The sequence below is a fragment of the Magnusiomyces paraingens genome (assembly GCF_902498895.1).
Source record: "Magnusiomyces paraingens strain CBS 517.90 genome assembly, contig: contig4, whole genome shotgun sequence".
NCBI lineage: Eukaryota > Fungi > Ascomycota > Dipodascomycetes > Dipodascales > Dipodascaceae > Magnusiomyces > Magnusiomyces paraingens.
In genome coordinates this window covers 617287-634451 of record NW_022474070.1, presented here as the reverse complement: position 1 = coordinate 634451, position 17165 = coordinate 617287, and the positions used below count along the sequence as shown (strand labels likewise).

The window sequence follows — 17165 nt, the reverse complement described above, 5'->3', positions numbered from 1 at the left end:
AACAAGAAAAGAAAAAGTATAGATAAGGAAAGTGAAAAAGAAGGGCCTTTTTTCTACTATGGCAGAGTCAAAACGATCTTGGAAATATGGTTCAAAGAAAAAAAAAAGAAAGACAATAAAATGATATGCAGAAGGAATAGTTAAAGTCCAGCGAGCTTTCTCCTTATAAAGAATTGGAAACCCAGACTTGAATGGTGGCAAGAAGGAAGAAAAGGAAGAAAGAAAGCAAACAATTGTCAAGTAATGGAATTTATTTATTTACCTTCTCGACAACCTGAGTTACAGAGGCCAAATAACCCAAAATTAAATCACATGATTGAGTTTTGTTTTTTAGGTAGTGTGCGGCTTGAATTTGTTTCTAATAGCAACAAATACTCGCCTCTTTTTGAGGATTTACATGGCAAATTGAACTTCATTAAGAAAACTTTTCAAAATATGTTTCAGTCAAAAAAAAAAAACATAAAAAACATAAAAAACATAAAAAACATAAAAAACATAAAAAATCATTAAATTCATTAAATTCATAGACATCATAATAATAAGTATTTATATATATATTTTAAATTGCAGACCCGTAATTGTTTTTCATAAGCTTATGCGGGAGCAATGAAGAAAGAGCCCCAAGAGAACTCTTTCTTCTCACATGGCGGCGTGGTTGGCCATCATGAGAGGGGGTTACGTCATTAAGGTCATCAGAAGAAATAGCTGAAGTATGGAAACGAGAGTGGCTCGATCCAGCCAGCGACGAGCTGTTCATGGAGGGCTTGGGAGGGGAGCTTGAAACTCCAGACAAAGAAGTAGTTCTTGTCTTGACTGTGGGTGGGGTTGGAGAACAAGATGCAGTAGTATTTGCTACCGTTGATTGAATTGCTGCAGCAGTGGTAGAAGAAAAGGTATTGTGGGGTTGGGATTGTGAACGAGCCTTTTTAGGAATATAGTGTGTGGGAGAATTGAAAGTAAAATTTGGACCCTTAAAAGGAGGTTTGATGCATGGCTCGCTAATGTCGTGCTTTGTCTCTTCAGACTCGGAATTAGAATCCGCATCAGTATCATCATTTTTGCCATTGTATAACCGAGAAAAAGAATGAGAAGATGCCTTTTTATGAATGGTGCGAGGAGTAGAATGAGCCTTGGAATTACTCTTGTCATAAGAACCAAAACTAGTATCCATGGTTGACTGCGTCTCACCCTGGTTTGAGGGGAGCACTGACTTGTAAGGAGAAACAGATTTAATAGAGCCATGAGAAAAAGACTCATCAAAAACAGTTTCTTCATTAGACAAAAAAGAGTCTTCAGCGGCACTCTCTCCACTAGAAGAAAGAGAGGAAAACGATCTAGAATCTTTCAGTGTCTTCATAGAATATGGCTTCACTTTGCGGCAAATTTTCAACTCTTGTTCAATAATGCGCTTTGACACATTTGTTTTACTCTTGGATAAAAAGGAGGACACAATAGGATCACCATTAATGCTATTCTGTTGAATATCCTCCAATCTAAGCTGGAAAGCATTAGAAGTAGAGTCAACTGCATTTCGGAACCAGTCTTTTTGAACATCCAAAAACTTAATCAAGCACGTTTCTGCCATCTTCTTAGACAGGTTGAAGAGGGCGGGAAGTTCTGTCTTCAACTTAGTATGAATAAGCCAGAATCGATCGGCATTGCGACGCATAATAAACTCGGGGCCATACTCAGTCATGGATGAAAAAGAAGAAGAAGAAGAAGACAAACCGGAGGAGGAAAATGGAGTGGAAGTAGAAAGAGAGTTATGAGCGTTTTTTTGAGCAATGTACTTTTGGAAAGGAACATGAAGGCGGGCGCGCTCTTCAATCAAACCTTCGACTCTTTTGAAAAAATTTAAGACTTGATAAATAGGAGGAAGAACCTCAATGTCAACACGGTTTTTAAGTCTGTTTGTAGAAGCATGGGCAAAAGAAGCAGTGGTGAATGGACTGCAAAACATGGAATATCTGCGATACTTTTTAATGCTCAAAAGGGCACGTTTTAATGTAGTTTCAAGAGTGTCATCGAGACTAGAAAACGTATTGATGGGCTCGTCAATGGTGAGAGTGCTACTAGTCACATCGTCATCCATAAGAGCACCCCAGTTCATCCAATAATGAGCCAAGCTATTAGTGACATCAAAGTGGTTTTGAATTTTGCAAACATGGTTATTGATAGCATCCACGAACTTTTTAACATCTAAGTTTTTGGTTTTAAATTGTTCGATAAGATTGTTTAGCTCAAGATCAGCATCGCTATTTTCCTTTAAAAGCTCCATCATGTTATTGTGCTCAGGGCTGTTGAATGAAAAAGGAGGATTATTGGCGGAGACTGAAGAAGCAGCTGAGCTATTGCTACTAGCTGGAGAGTCGTCTGGAGAAAAAGTAACCGACTCGGGGCTAGGTGGGGTGTCTGTAAAGGAGTGTTCAATTGCAACAGGAGAAATGGGAGAAGCGCCATCAGCTTCATTATTAATACCTTGAGCACAACTTTCAATCTCACGCAAAGCATGTTTCAAAGAAAGATAATCAGAATGGCTTTCTGGAGTGTTTTTTAAAATGGAACTAAGAAGCAAAGGGTATTTTAAAAGACGCTGAACAGGCTTGATCAACAAACTGTCCAAACTCCAAGCAGCAGTGACAGGTTTGCAAAGTTCATTACACTCAAGAAGCCATTTTTCAATGGTGGGACATGCAATATTTTTGATTCTGTAAAAGGTATTCATCTGGTGTTTATTTTTAACACAGTACTCTTTAAACGGCTTTTCCATCATTGGCAAATAGTCTAAAAAGACAATACCAATGTTAGATGGAACGTCTTTAAGAAGATTGTCAGGATCAGAAGCATCCAAGCTGCATTCCTCTGCAATATAAGAAGGAACAAGTCTGTGAAGTCTCTTGACAAAGTGCTGTGAAGCAGCCAAAACAGAAGAAATATTGCCAAACAGAGTAATTAAATCACGATTGTCCAAGTATTCGCTGTATGGTTGTATGCTGGCAAACTTGACATAGACTGACAAAACAATGTTCAAATCCTTTGCGAAGTTTTCTTCAGTAGAGATGAGCTCGCGAATACAGTTGTACTTGGTACGGAGCTTTTTCTGAACATTAAGATCCGTGTCGACAGGTGTAGGCAACGACTCTCTACGAGTTGGTTGTTTGGTTTCAAAATTCATGGTTGACTTTGATAGTTTCAATTTTTTCTGTTGCTTTGAAGAAGAAGAGTTGGAGTTGGAGGTGAAATTTGCAGTACTGGAATGATATTTAAATGAAGAAGTAGAAGAGTGCAGAGTGGTATGACTGCTGTTAGCAGCAGAGAAAGCACACACACTAGGCTTTTTAGTTAAATCGGTGTGTGTTTGACAAGATTGAACTTGAGTTAGCGATGTATCAGTGGATGGTTTATGCTTGGATGTGTAATTTTCCTTTTGAGACTGTTTCACAGGTATGGAGGCAGCATTAACTGGAGAAAAGGAACGGGGGTAATTTTCCAGCAACCTCCGATTAGAGTCTAAAAGCCTCCAAGCGTCGGTACGATCTCCCATGTTGTCATCCAGAGAAGTAACAGTGTGATTAAGACTACTATTACCAAGAAGAGTTTTTCTGCGCTCGATCCAAGTGGTATCAAAGTCGCTGCTACTTCTGCTACGACGATGACCTTTATTTTTAGGTTTAGGAGTGCTGCTGTTTGTGGAAGAGCCCGAGTCAGATGCCAGCGAAGAGTAAGAAAAGTTGTTGTTAGAGTCATTACTACTATTGCTTTCTCTTTTTAAGCTGTGCTTGGATTTAGTTGGTGTAGAGGGAGAAGAAAAATATCCTTGAAAAGCGTCTCCATCGGGTTTGAAAAAATCATTAGAAAAGATGTCATCAGAACTCTTGTTGCGAGAGTATTGAATTTTCTTTGAACTCTTTTGGTTGGAGTTCAAAAATGACTTGTTCAAAGTTTCAATGGGAATAAGGTTGCCATTGTGAGACAAGGCAAGGTCATCAGTATTTGACTTTGGATCGTAAACGGCTGGAACAACAAACCCAATTGAGTTTGTAGCCATGGCGGAAGCGGATGCCTGGAAAATGGAGGTTGATGCAGATGAAAGCTTGGTAGGCTTTGTGAGAGGCGATTTGGGTGCAGAGATTTGGGAAGAGAAAATCTGTTTGGTTGTATCAGACAATGCAAGTGCTTCTGGTTTGGGTTTAGTGGATGACAATCGTACAGGTGTAGGTGACGACAAATCTTTAGTGGGTCCTGATGCTTTTGTGGAGTCAGAAGGTCTGCGGCTCTTTTTGGAAGTTTCACGCAGGGGATCAGGAAGAAGAATGGATTGGGTGGCTTTTGACGAGGCTGACTGGGGTTGAGTCGGCTTGAGAGGGAGAATATTGGGAGACTTGCTGTCATTGTTAATTTCAGAGGGTCTTCTAGAAATAAAGTCACCGTCTTGATTAAATAATTTTTCTGAAAACTTAATCGAAGACGAGGCTGATGAAGTGTTTTGAAAGGTAAGAGGTGATGCAAGATGAGTGTAAGCAACTTTTGATGCAGAGGAAGGAGCAATACGGGAAGAGCGAATGCGAGCTGAGGAAGAAGAAGAAAAAGAAGAAATATTGGCAAAGGCGTCAAGAGACTTGGAGCGACGTCTGTTGCGCTTGACTTCTGGGGTGACTAGCTTTGTAGGTTGAAGAGCGCGAGTCTTGTTTAAACTCAAAGAAGAAGTAGTTTGGTGAGAAGTGATTCCAGCCAAAGCTTTGGGCTTGTGTCTCAAAGCAGAGGTACGCTTGATATTGACTTCAGCTTCAATGAATACAGGCTGGTTCATTGGGGAATCAAGAGAATTGTTGGTGAGCAAAACGTCTTCAAACTTGATTGGAGATGAGAAAGAGTTTTTATTTTGGGACATGGCGTCAGGTGCAAAGTCAATAGGGCCAATGACAAGAGCAGAAGGAGGAGAAGATATATTGACAGGTGTTTGGAAAAGTGGAGTTTTGTAGACAGTGGCAGAAGAACATGTGTAAGGAGGTTGAGCGAGAGCACTTGCATTTATAGGAAAAGATTCAGATAATGATGGAACGCTTTTCCTTGGTGTGAGGGAAGCTTTATGAGAAGAAGCTTTTGATGCTGGTGCTGTTGCAACATCTGGTTTGGACACTTCCTCACCAGACCTTTTAACTTTTAAAGTAGGTTTGTTAAGCTTTGAGGAGCTACAAGAAGGTTGCTGCACCTGTGGCTTGTTTGGTCGGGTTGCTATTTCATCCACAATAGTGGCTGAAAAAGAAGCGCTGGATTGTTTCCGTAAATCGTTCTTACTACTGTTGACTTTGGGGAATGTGCCATTATTTTTCAATAAATGAGTAAAAGAATCTTGGGGTTGAGAGATTAAATTCTGACAGCTTTGACAGCTTTGACAGTTTTGACAGCAATTGTGGCTGTTGGCTTCATAATGACCACTTCCATTGCGGCTGTCGGTGTCATTGTAACCACTTCCATTGCGGCTGCGGATTTCACTAACTTTCCCTGAACCGGTTTCCAAAGACTCATATCCGGAAATTTGAATCAAACCAGTCAAAGGCGATTCTGTCTTTTTTATCGATATCTAAATTAATTTGTCAATTAAGTTCGTAATTTATGTGGGCAGTGATTTAAAAAGTTGGGAAGAGTTTTAATGAAAAAACTTAAATTTTGTGATTCAAATTTTTAAAAATAAATAAATGAATGAAAAAAATTTTTTTTTGAATAAAATAAAAAGAAACCGTAATAATCGCCAAAAACAAAATCTTAAAATTAAAATGAAAAAAAAAAAAAAAAATTAAAAATGGAAAAAGAAAATAAAACTTACCATTTCATCAGGGGCTATATACTCATCTTGAATTCTCGGAGTAGAATTAATGGGCCTAAGCGTGTTATCTTTGAAACCAGGAACTAGGTTGCATGAATTAATAGTACTTTCCGGATAAACCTGTGATTCATGCATAATGTTTCTAGAAGGAGGAGTGTTTTGATTAGTTTTGCTGATAAAGTTAGCCGGACTTGGGGGTGAAATTCCGTCATTAGTATGTGACGTTTCAAAGATATTATGATTTAGAATAGGGGTGTGGGTTTCCGCATTAAAGAGCATAAATGGGTTGTTTGGGGAAAGGGTCATAACATAAGAATCTGAGCTATCTGAGCTGTCATCGGAACATATGCTTGCTGGGCTGGGTGGTCTTTGAAGAATCTGTGGAGATGAGTGGTTGAGACGGGAAATGCTCTTCAAATTTTTATTTTCGTGGGGAACATTAAAGGAAGCTTTTCGGTAAACTGCCGAGTGTTTTTTAGACCTACTGCTGGATGATTTTGGAAGAGGGGGGAGTTCTTTATTAATTTGGGAATGGGAGATTGTGGAAGAGAGAGATGCAGTGGAGGCCGATTTTAATCGAATGCTGTCGTCATCGAGACTCATGTTTTTAGATATGCTTGAAGAGTGGAATTGTTGCGGCAGATAGGAACAACTGAATGATACTGCTGTTTTGCGCTGGGATTTGCAGTAGAGTGAAGAAGTTTGGATTTGAGGGGGACGTTTGCTGGATAGAGAGTGTGCAGGATGTGAGGTGAGTGAGGAGTGTTTAGAGGGTTGAGGTGGAATTGGGATAACCATGATTATTTATAAATCCCCAAGGAAATCAAAGATATATATATATGTCCTTCAAAAAGAGGATTTAACTTCCGATTTTGTTCTTTCTTTTTACTGACGCTTCTTTATTTTAATTTTTAACCACAGATTTCGTTGTTTATTCTTGTTGTAGTTATTAACAAAAAAAAAATAATTTTTCGCTAAAAAAGGAGTGGTTTTGGAAACACACAAAGGACAAGAAAAAAAATAAAATATAATAAAAATAAAAATAAAAAAAAAAAATTAAGGCTGGATATTTTAGGTAACCACTCTATTAAAGATTATTATTATTATTATTAAAAGCATAAATTAAATCTATTGATGATGAATATGAAAAAAAAATCAATATGGCGATAGAAACAGTAAAAAAATTTTTTTTTTCTATTTTAAACAAAACAAAAAAATTGAGAAAATTTGTGAGCACTTGAGGAAATGCTCCACAATATATATATACATATATATATTAATGACTTTATTTTTTATGATTGGGTTTGAAGCATTAATTGGCGATTCTATTTGATAATTGGCATTTCTTAAACCCTCTCAAAATTTTTTGATTTTTGATTTTTGATTTTTGATTTTAAATTTTTTTTTTATTATAGTCAAAACGGCTTTATTAGACTTAATACACCTTAAATGCCAAATTTGTCAGGTGTAAACCTGCATGCTGCGAATGAGCCCCCGCCCATTCAAGCTAGAATATTAATCGAACAAAAGAATATAATAAAGGTGTGCGCGCATATACATTTGACCAGAAGAGAAATGATCGAGGTTTTACGATTTAATTTGAAAGAAGAAGAAGAAGAAAAAAAAAAACAAGGTCTTCTTAGAGATTTATGATCCAGGGGCAGAGTGGAGGTTTGTCCGGTGAATGTTCGGATGTGGATGATCCACCGGTTTTGTAGTCTACTTTTCACCTAATATAACAACAGGAAACACATATATATATATATATGAATATATTTGTAACTAAATAGGGTGAATCGATTTTAGAGAAAAAAAAGCATCGAATATCATCATTAGTATATCAGTTTTTTCGTCACTTTGTTTTTCATTACCAGATGCCAATATGAAAAGGTAATGCCGACACCCCCAAAAGGACAATGCAATCAAGAGGAGGAGAAAAAAGTAGTGATGTTTTGTTAAAAGGTCCAGGCACCAACAATAACAAAAGGGACAGGAACCTGTCACGCACGTTCCCCAAAACGGTCACCACAACTCTCAAAGATCATGGAGAAGGTGCTAAGTGAGCTTAAGTTTTTAAGAAAGATTTATTTGATCCCTAATTGATCATCATAATGCATGATGGGGTGGGTGTTTTCTTTCATATCATAAGCTCATAAAATCTCATGTAATGAATAATTGGTATACCAAAGTTTTAAAAAAAAAAATCCTTCTTTTTATCAACCCCTGCCTTCTTTTGAAGAAATATTACAGACGAAGAGTGCGTATTATGGAAACTGGTGCCAGGATTTAAATGATTGCTAGAAATCATTCGGTAACAAATGTAGGTACGCTAGCAGCAGCGTTAGCAGCATAATAATAATAATAATAATAATAATAATAATAATAATAATAATAATAAGTCTTGTAGTATCAATATTCCTAATAAGTCTTGTAGTATCGATAATCCTAATAATGGCATCACCACTACAAGTAATTCAACATTTTAAAAAAAAAAATTTCTGGTCTTGTAATCCGAAAATCCGATGGTATGGGAAAGCGCTTTCAATCAACTTTTTCCCGAACCAGCCCAGCCCCTAGCCAGTAATAATTTTTTATTTGGCCCAGATCGCAATCAGAGAAATGCGGTCCGTTGATATTGTTGCTAGAACTACATACATCAAAGGCGCTTACATTGCGCTTATCACAAAGAGGTTCTAAGAGTTAGTGATTACATGTCAACGTTTGGGTGGCATGTAAGCTGTAGATGCAAATGATGAAACACTCCAATACACCCTCTTTATGACCCACCTAGTCACACATTTATATATAAGGACTTATTAGAAAATAATATTCTTTTCAAATATTACAAAAATTGGCATATCTGAAATAACTGAGTAGTAAGATAGATGTTTTATAAATATATACAGATAGCTTATTATATAAAGTCGTTTAATCTCCGGGCATTTTGATTCATCCGCTTAACCATATGAAAAAAAATATATATATATCCACCCCCGCAAACACTTGGTTACCTTCACTCAAAAATACTGTCTATGCTCGATCCAAGGTAAAGTTTAAGCTGCGACTTAGTAGCTGGCATGATTTTTACCTTGATTAGATCCCATCCTGCCCGGTCATATGCCTGGAACCGGTGACAACCTCCAAATCCAAAATAGTACGGCGTTCCGTTATGTACCACAGCAAGCACATCGATTGGTGTCATGTCATCGTATTGGTTCTCATCACAATTTTCGTTATTTTTTGCTGGGGTTACTTTATCCTCACTCTCCGTTTGTCGCTGTCGCAGCCCAGTGTTAACCTCGCTCGCGGGAATCGGACGTCCTTGGTTATAAAGCTTTTCACCCTGCTCTGTTGCGGTGGTCGGAATATGTTCATATTCGCGGTTCATGGTTTGCATCATGCGTTCGATCTTAGGTTCATCGAGTACAGGCAAGATCGGCCGACGAATAAGTTCACGGCGAAGATACATGATATTATTAAGACGTCCTGTTTGAATTGATGCCATTTTTTAAGGTGATTTTATTTTTTATTTTTTAATTTATAATTATTATAATTAGCTTTTAATAATGTTGTTTCTAGAGATATTATTTTAATATTTTAATATTTTAATATTTTATTTTTTGGTGATGATGCTGCTGGTTGCTTGAGCAAAATGTAGTGCTGGTCGGCTATTATTTGCAAGTATCACAATTGTTATTTATATACCACGTTTAGCGAGTACAAATTAGAAACAAAAGAAAATCACAAGTGTTGGAGGCTCTTCTTTTCTATTCACCTAGTAGCTCAAAGTTCCCAAGTGTTTTGTTTATATACTTTTTGATGGTGATGTTGCTCTGAGGTGGATCTTAATCTTTTTTTTTTCTAAGTGGTTTTGTCAGCCAAACAAGCTTATAAGCTTCATAATTATGTTCTAGAACACCTGTATTATTAAAGTAAATAAAAAAGAAAACTCTGGTAAGCTTTAAAAAAACCAAATCGTATCACAAACGAAAAAAAAGAAGAAAAAGAATCCTTACGAAGGTTCTTTTTTTTTTTTTTTTTCTCCCGACTCTTAATCATCAGGTCACTCAAGGCATTCTCTTGAGCTTCTAGCGTAGCAGTAATACGTTTGCTAGCGTGGTCGAACGAGCGACAGATTTGCTAGGTAGTACCAAAAATAATTTTTTTTTTTTTTTTTATTCTCAATGTAAGCTGAAGAGTAGCAAAGTTTGTAGGCTTATATAATGACAAATATTATTTTATTTTATTTTTTTTTGAAAGGGATAAAGAACTTATTGAACATGTTGCCTTAACCAAATTTGGTTACCTGATTTTTTTTTAAAAAATAGGTAATTACCTTTTTTAAGTTCGTACAGTAGGGAGACCAAAATCACACCCAAAAAATTAATAAAAATATATAGAAAACAAAATTAAACAACAAGCAAGCTCAAGCAATCTCTATAAATTAAAGATTTATGTATAAAAAGATATACGACCCCGGTGAGGATTGAACTCACGATCTCACGATTAACAGTCGTGCGCCTTAACCAGCTTGGCCACGGAGTCAATTTTTTTTAATAATTTTTCATATTTAAAAATCTTATCGAGATATTATGAAATATTCAAAGCCCTAAATTTAAAATTTTGTTATAAAAGGGGAAAGGGCTGGATGGTGTAAAGGGTAACACGTTCGCTCGATAGCGGAAGATACTGGGTTCAATTCCCAGAATACCCCCTTTTCCTGAGGATGTGTACGGGAGTATACACCTAGACTGAAAACCATAGGCTACCCTGGTTACAGGAATGCCGACTCTTCCGTACAGTCTAAATAGCCTGCAGGTGATTGCGGGCCGTATCTCTGACGGAAGAGATTAAGAAATACATGGGCGTCCGTGAAGATAAGTGGAAATGGGTTGGGAAGGTTTTGGGACCGACAGACTGGTTCTCCCTGTTCCTCGTAAGCTGGCATCAGGGCCCATCTTCCGGAGACGCACAGAACAGAAACCACCCGTACTAAAAAGGTACAAATGAAAACCGGCAAGTCACATAAGTCAGTCAATAAAAGGATAGCGCAGATGCTGATGTTATATAGTTCTATAACCCTTGAATAAAAACAAACAAACAAACAAACAATTTTGTTATAAAGATGTTATATAATTCTATAAACCTTGAATAAAAACAAACAAACAAACAAAACAAACAAACAATTTTGTTATAAAAATAAGGATTTGTGATAACAAAAATTTATATTAAGACCAAAATCTACAGAAAACCCTTTCTGAAATGGTCACAAGAGTAAACATGAAAAAAGATAGTCTGAGGATCTTGAGTATTGTTACTCAGTTTCGCACTGGCCATGGCAATTTTGGCGCATGGTTTAAAAAATTTGGAACTTAAAAGGATAGTTGCAACTGCAAATGTGAAAAGCTGGAAACAATTAAACTCATTTTGGTTGAGTGTCCTTTGCTGGAAGAAGAAAGAACAGAATTGAAACGGATATCTCCAGAGATGGACATGTCGACTCTCTTAAACAGTTTAATTGGCTTACAAGAAATTGTAAACTTTATCTCTGTTTGGAGGGATTAAGTAATAAAATTACAGCGTTGATGAAGACAAGTGGAAATAAGTTGAGAAGGTTTAGTCTTTGACCCCATGTTCCTTGTGAGCTGGCTTCAGGACTAATTTTCGGGCTGTGGGAGATTCAATATTGAACTCAAATTAAAAGTGTTTTATGACTACGAAAAGAGATATATATATTAAGAACAAAAAGAATGGCATAGATGCAGATTCTATCTTATTCTATCACTAGAATAAAAACAAACAACCAATCAAAATTAACCACAAATGCTTTGAAAATTTGTATAAATAGTTTGATATGAAATTGTGACTGGCTGGATACAATTCGAAATCATTTAATTGTATGACCTTTGCTGATTAAAGAAATAAAACGCTTAAAAGAAATGTTTCTAGAGATAGGAACGCCAATTCTTTTAACCTGACTTAGTGTCTTGTAAGCGATTATATGCTTTGTTTGATTGGAGGAATTACGAAATAAAATTAAAGCGTTGACGAAGACAAGTGGAAATAAATTTGGTAGAACTTGGTCTTTGTTCCTCCTGTTCCTCGTAAACATTGCTTCAAGACTTACTTTTGTGCAGATGGAAATGCAAACTTTGAAGTTAGATTAAAAGTTCACTGTGAAAATGGAAAGTTGGAAAGTTGGAAAGTATGAAGAAAAAAAAAGGCAGTGTATTGATATTCCTATGCATCAAAAGAAAATAAATAAACTTTGGCATTGAATATAGAAATTAAAAGAAAATAAGGTGAAATGTTATTTACTTTAAAAAAAAAAATGTAGAAAAAAAAATATTTTCTTTAATTTTTTATAATAATGACAAGGCTTTACTTATTGTTATTGAATAAGGCTTAATATAATTTTCTTCAAGTACAAAATCTTTAAATCACAATGGTCAGATTGTGACATTTAACGGAAAATTATTTATTTTTTAAAAATTGATTTTTTTGTTCATATTAAACTTTTTAAACATTAAAAATCACATTACTAATAATTGAAAGACCAGGGCTTTGAAAGAAGACATACAAAAAAAATTATATGAAAAATTTTTTACCTTACAATTGATGTTTTTTGGAAAAAATTTTTTTTTCTCGTTAAAAAAAAATTGGTTTTAATGCTTAATGAGCTTATTTAGTTAAAGGGTCCAAAAGTTAATGCCATTTAAAATGAGATAAAATAATAACGTCATTAATACTTTTTTTTTTCTTTGAAAATTCAAATAAAAAGAAACAAAAAAATTGAATCCTCACAAAAAGAAGATTGTGACGAAAAGTCCCAAAATAAAAAAAAAAAAGAGGATACAACAAGACGATTTTAAGACGATTCTTAAACAAGGAGACAGGTTAGAAAGAAACGAAGAGATTTAATGGATTTTTATGCACTCACAATTGACTGCAGTAAATGCATGACTGTGGGTCTTTACAAAATCCTCTATATCAAAGAAGTGACTCCGAGTTCAGTCCGCTTTTGTCACATTCGAATTCTTGGTTAGTTTTTTTTAAAAAAAAAAATAAACGTTAGAATTCACCTTTTTTGAATATGAAATCACTCAATTTCAACCTTTTTATACATCTTTTGGTAGACCAAAACTTGTTTAAATGTAGCAAATGATTTCACTAAAAGTTCCTTGAATGAGTGGTTAACAAATCAGCATTTGTAAGTCCTTTGTTTTAAGTACTTCATAAAAACGCCTTTTTCCCTCTTCTTTTTTTCATTTTTGTTTTAAAAGAAACCAATATTGTTTTTGAATATTCACTCGTGTTTATATTGAGCTCAATTGATGATATGATCATCTTGTAAAATATGGAATTGGTAATAGTTCTCTATGATGTTATAATTACTAAGATCCTTATTCATTGTTAGGCGAAACTTTAAACGCTTCTTTTTTTAATCGAGCTTGAAAAACCATTTTCTGCAAAATGCACTTATGCAAGGCGTTGTCAAAATGGTAAATAAGAGCAAAAACTTTGTGAACAAGATTTGTGGAAAGATTTCCATGTACATCACTCTTTTTTTTTCTTTTTTTTTTTCGGTTAAAAGAAGCAAAAAAAAAAAAAGAATTGCTAAAGTCAATTTCAACAAAGGTAATTTACACTAAAATGACTTAATAGGATTTGCCTCACTCCATTTACATTACCGATAAGTCTTAAAGATTGTGATTATCTTCAAAGTAAATTTAACAACAAAAAAAAAATAAAAACTCCCGTCGGGTAGAAGTTTAATTTTGGAGTTGAGGCTACCTGATTCTACAGCGGGTAGCATTTTTTGCTTAAATTAAATCACGGGCTAAGCTTAGTTCGTGGGGCTTGCTTGACCCATTACAGATACTGGTAGACATATATATGGGGTGATATGTTACTATTTTCATTTATATTTAAATTAGATATATATTTAATTTAAATTTAAATTAGATATGTTATTTTTTTTTTTTTACTTCTAAACGTATTTTGGGGCAAAGAAAAAAAAAAAAAGAAGAATACCATAGTTTGTTAAGAAAACCTTTCATTGTCTAACCACTACTCCTCAAATAATGTCCAAAAGCTTGGGTTATCAAAGCCAAGTGATCATCCTCCTCAAATCAATGCTATGAAACCAGAAATATCTAGAGAAATTAAAATTGTTTTGAGCTCTGAGGCTTAAAGGTTTATTGAGGCTCAATTTCAGCCAACATAATATTATGTTGAGCTTTATAATGCTCTTTATTTCTCCAATAACTTGGCTTCAATCAATATCACAAAGCACTTTCTGTATCCTTATGATCACATTTCTTTAATTGTTTGTTCATTTCTTTGATTGTTTAACATTAAAAAGTGTTTGTCTTTAGCCCGCATTTTTTTTTTAAAAGTAGCGCGTGGGTCAGTTAGTAGCAAGTATGTGATACTTACAGCTCTTCACAAAACGGTTAGACACAAGTCTTTGTTACACCGCCAATAATCTTGCTCGGGTTATCACAACCACCACCATAAAAAAAAAAAACCCAAAAAAACATCACATCACCACCACACTACAAAAAAAAAAATAAAAATGTACACACCACGACAAACATTTGTAGCTCTGGCATCTGGTTCAATAAACCTCGGCTCGCGGACTTTACTATCAAAGTCTGTCTTGCGACCACTAGTATACCGACCACAGATTACCCAGAAAGCTTTGCTCTCTCCTATTTCCCAATCCTTTTCTACGTCAGCTATTCGGCGGCAAAAAGAAGAAACCCAACCCCCCGTGAAAAGTAATACCGATGGAAAAGTCGTTGTTGATCTGTCGGAGCATCCCATCATCAAACGAATTCCCAAGTTCTTGCATCCATACACAATCGGATTCCTTAATGCACCTGTCTCCCATGTCACTTCTTTCATCATTGTCCATGAGTTGACTGCTGTAATTCCACTGTTTGGCCTCTGGGGCCTTTTCTACTACTACGACTACACCCCTGTCGCCGGCATCCCTGAATGGTTGCTGCAAAAGGGAACTCACTTTATTGATGTCCTGGCTGAGCGTAACGGCTGGACTTCTCTCAAAACAGAGGCGGGTGCAAACATTGTGCTACAGGGTGCAATTTCTTACGCCATTGTTAAGGCCATTCTTCCTTTCCGAGCTGCTTTTTCGCTCCTGGCCATGCCATGGTTCGCCAAATGGGTTGTCATACCCTTTACTAGACTCTTCACTCGGATCGGTTCTAAAAAGGCAGCGGCTTCTGTGGAACAAAGTGCATCTCGCAAGCCAGGCACCAAATTTGTCGAATCTACAATCACATCTTCCTTCCGCAAACAGATGAAGGAAACTTCAACTCCCTTGCCCGACCCACGAGGCCAGGTTTGGACACAAGATCTCCCCAGCCAACCTCCAAAGATAAAACGGGCTTCATCCAACAAACCAAAGCTCTAATAATCTTTCATGTCATGTAAATATTATTTCAAAAAACAAAAAAAAGAAGAAAAAAAAAATTAAAATTATAATATGAATTTAATTTTCATAAACCAGTCTGAAACATCCATCATGCGTAAACAAACCGGAGATTCCGGTATCATGCCATGTCAACAAGTCAGCTCCGCAGGAAAACCCACGGACTTGCAATTGTCCATAATTGTATGTATCCACCGAGTCAGGCTCAGAATCAACGAGCCGTGCCTCGATACAACTCATAACAGAACCAAAGTTGATACAAGTGACATTATTATTTTTGAATTGATCAAATGAATCTTCTCGATAGTCCCAAATATTGGTTTGCGAAACCGAACTTGCTACGGTGGGGGTCGTCAGGGCGTGCACAAAGTGGGCTCCCGTCAGTGCACGAATCGCATTTGCTTGTCCATTGGTTAGTTGGTCGTCTGTTGCTTTAACATCAGGAGAACCCTTAATCATTTCTTGTTGGTCGGGGTACACCATTGTGGATGAAAAGATTTGGTTTACGGACTTAAAGTACTTAATAACAGGGGTCTTGTGCAAAGTGCCACGAGATAACGCGGCACGGTTGAAAGCATAGTGTATCTCTTGTGTCAAAGTCAAGTCTTGTCTAAGGTTGAGCAGCGACAAAGTTGAGTAATTATCATTAATGAGAACAGTTGGCTGAATTTGTTCCAATACTGCAGATGGAAGAGCCAACTCGACTTCAATATATGCCACAGTAGATTGGCTAATAAGTGCGCTCAGCTGTGCAACTAATGAAAAGACGGTAAACTGTGAGGTAAAAAGAAGAATAGTATCTTTATCAGTCCATTGCTGAGACTTTGGAAGAATCTTAATGTTGGTTGCAACTGCAGCAGCAATATTCTGGTGAGTGAACTTAGTAATGAGTGCTTTATTATCCTTGGTAGAGGTAGGCAAAGCAATTGATGGGTAAATCACGCGGATTGGAAATTCGGTATCTTGCATGGGTATTGAGTTTTCTTCAACATGAAGATTCTCAACAAATTTTTTCCATTGGTATATCTCAGCTTCAGTGGACACACCAACAGGCTCTAGGCCAGTATATAAAATGTAGCGCAAGTGCGGGGTATACTTTTCCAAAGGAATATCTTTAAGCAATCTCTCATCAGAAACAATAATACTAAAGGGATCCGCTGCTTCCAAAAGGATTTCAATATTTGAAAGACTTTCTTTGTCAGTGTGAATGATTGAGATAGGAACACCGTAGAGAACAGAAGCAAAGACTGTCAGCAAAGTCTCTACAGAATTAGATGACAAAATACACATGGTGCTAGCCCCTGATTGGGCCTTTTTAAGTACAGGGCCAAGCTTTGAAACAATCTTTTCGGCATCGTCTAATAGTAAAAGTTAGAACAAGTAGTAATAAAAGTAAACAAGAATAAACGGAATCACGTACTATGATTGACTTGTTCCACGCCATATGTGGTTCTTGCTGTTCGTAGTAACAGCTTCTTGATGGCGAGGGTCCAAATATCGAAAAACGTTCCCGGACGTGTTTGCATTGACCGTCCACTGGAAATTGCCAGTCCTTCAATCAATGGACGACCTATTGGAGCAGCAGAAGAACGGTAAATGGCGGATTCGCCCTCGTTACGGACTACACTGACACTGCTCTGGTGCTCAAGAGCATAGGGATCAACGTCAGGGTAGACAGCAAACTTGACATAAATGACAACCGCAGCCACGGTAATAAGAATAATCAAAAGAGGGTCAAAAGACATGAATGAAAAGCGAGAAAAAAAAGTAATTTCTTGAATTCTAGAAAAGTGGAATGAGGGGTGGAAGGTGTCAATTTCGTGGGTGAGCTGAAAAACCCAACCATTTAAACTTGCAATTCACGTGACATACGTGTCTAAA

General features: G+C 36.5%; 4 protein-coding genes across 4 annotated transcripts; 1 reads left to right on the top strand and 3 right to left on the bottom strand.

Moving 5' to 3' along the window:
- Positions 1 to 559: 559 nt before the first annotated feature.
- On the bottom strand, positions 560 to 6625 carry SAPINGB_P004987 (uncharacterized protein; the record flags this gene model as incomplete). The annotated part of the gene is made up of 2 exons (XM_031999702.1): positions 560 to 5584; positions 5828 to 6625. The coding sequence occupies 2 exons, from the start codon at positions 6623 to 6625 to the stop codon at positions 560 to 562; spliced, it is 5823 nt and encodes a 1940-aa protein (XP_031855593.1).
- A 2215-nt stretch (positions 6626 to 8840) lies between these two features.
- Positions 8841 to 9332, bottom strand: SAPINGB_P004986 (uncharacterized protein; the record flags this gene model as incomplete). Its single annotated transcript, XM_031999701.1, has 1 exon — positions 8841 to 9332. The coding sequence occupies one exon, from the start codon at positions 9330 to 9332 to the stop codon at positions 8841 to 8843; it is 492 nt and encodes a 163-aa protein (XP_031855592.1).
- A 5073-nt stretch (positions 9333 to 14405) lies between these two features.
- Positions 14406 to 15266, top strand: SAPINGB_P004985 (uncharacterized protein; the record flags this gene model as incomplete). Its single annotated transcript, XM_031999700.1, has 1 exon — positions 14406 to 15266. One exon carries the CDS (start codon positions 14406 to 14408, stop codon positions 15264 to 15266), a length of 861 nt encoding a protein of 286 aa, XP_031855591.1.
- Positions 15267 to 15344: 78 nt separating this feature from the next.
- Positions 15345 to 17029, bottom strand: SAPINGB_P004984 (uncharacterized protein; the record flags this gene model as incomplete). The annotated part of the gene is made up of 2 exons (XM_031999699.1): positions 15345 to 16642; positions 16705 to 17029. The coding sequence occupies 2 exons, from the start codon at positions 17027 to 17029 to the stop codon at positions 15345 to 15347; spliced, it is 1623 nt and encodes a 540-aa protein (XP_031855590.1).
- Between the last annotated feature and the right edge of the window lie 136 nt (positions 17030 to 17165).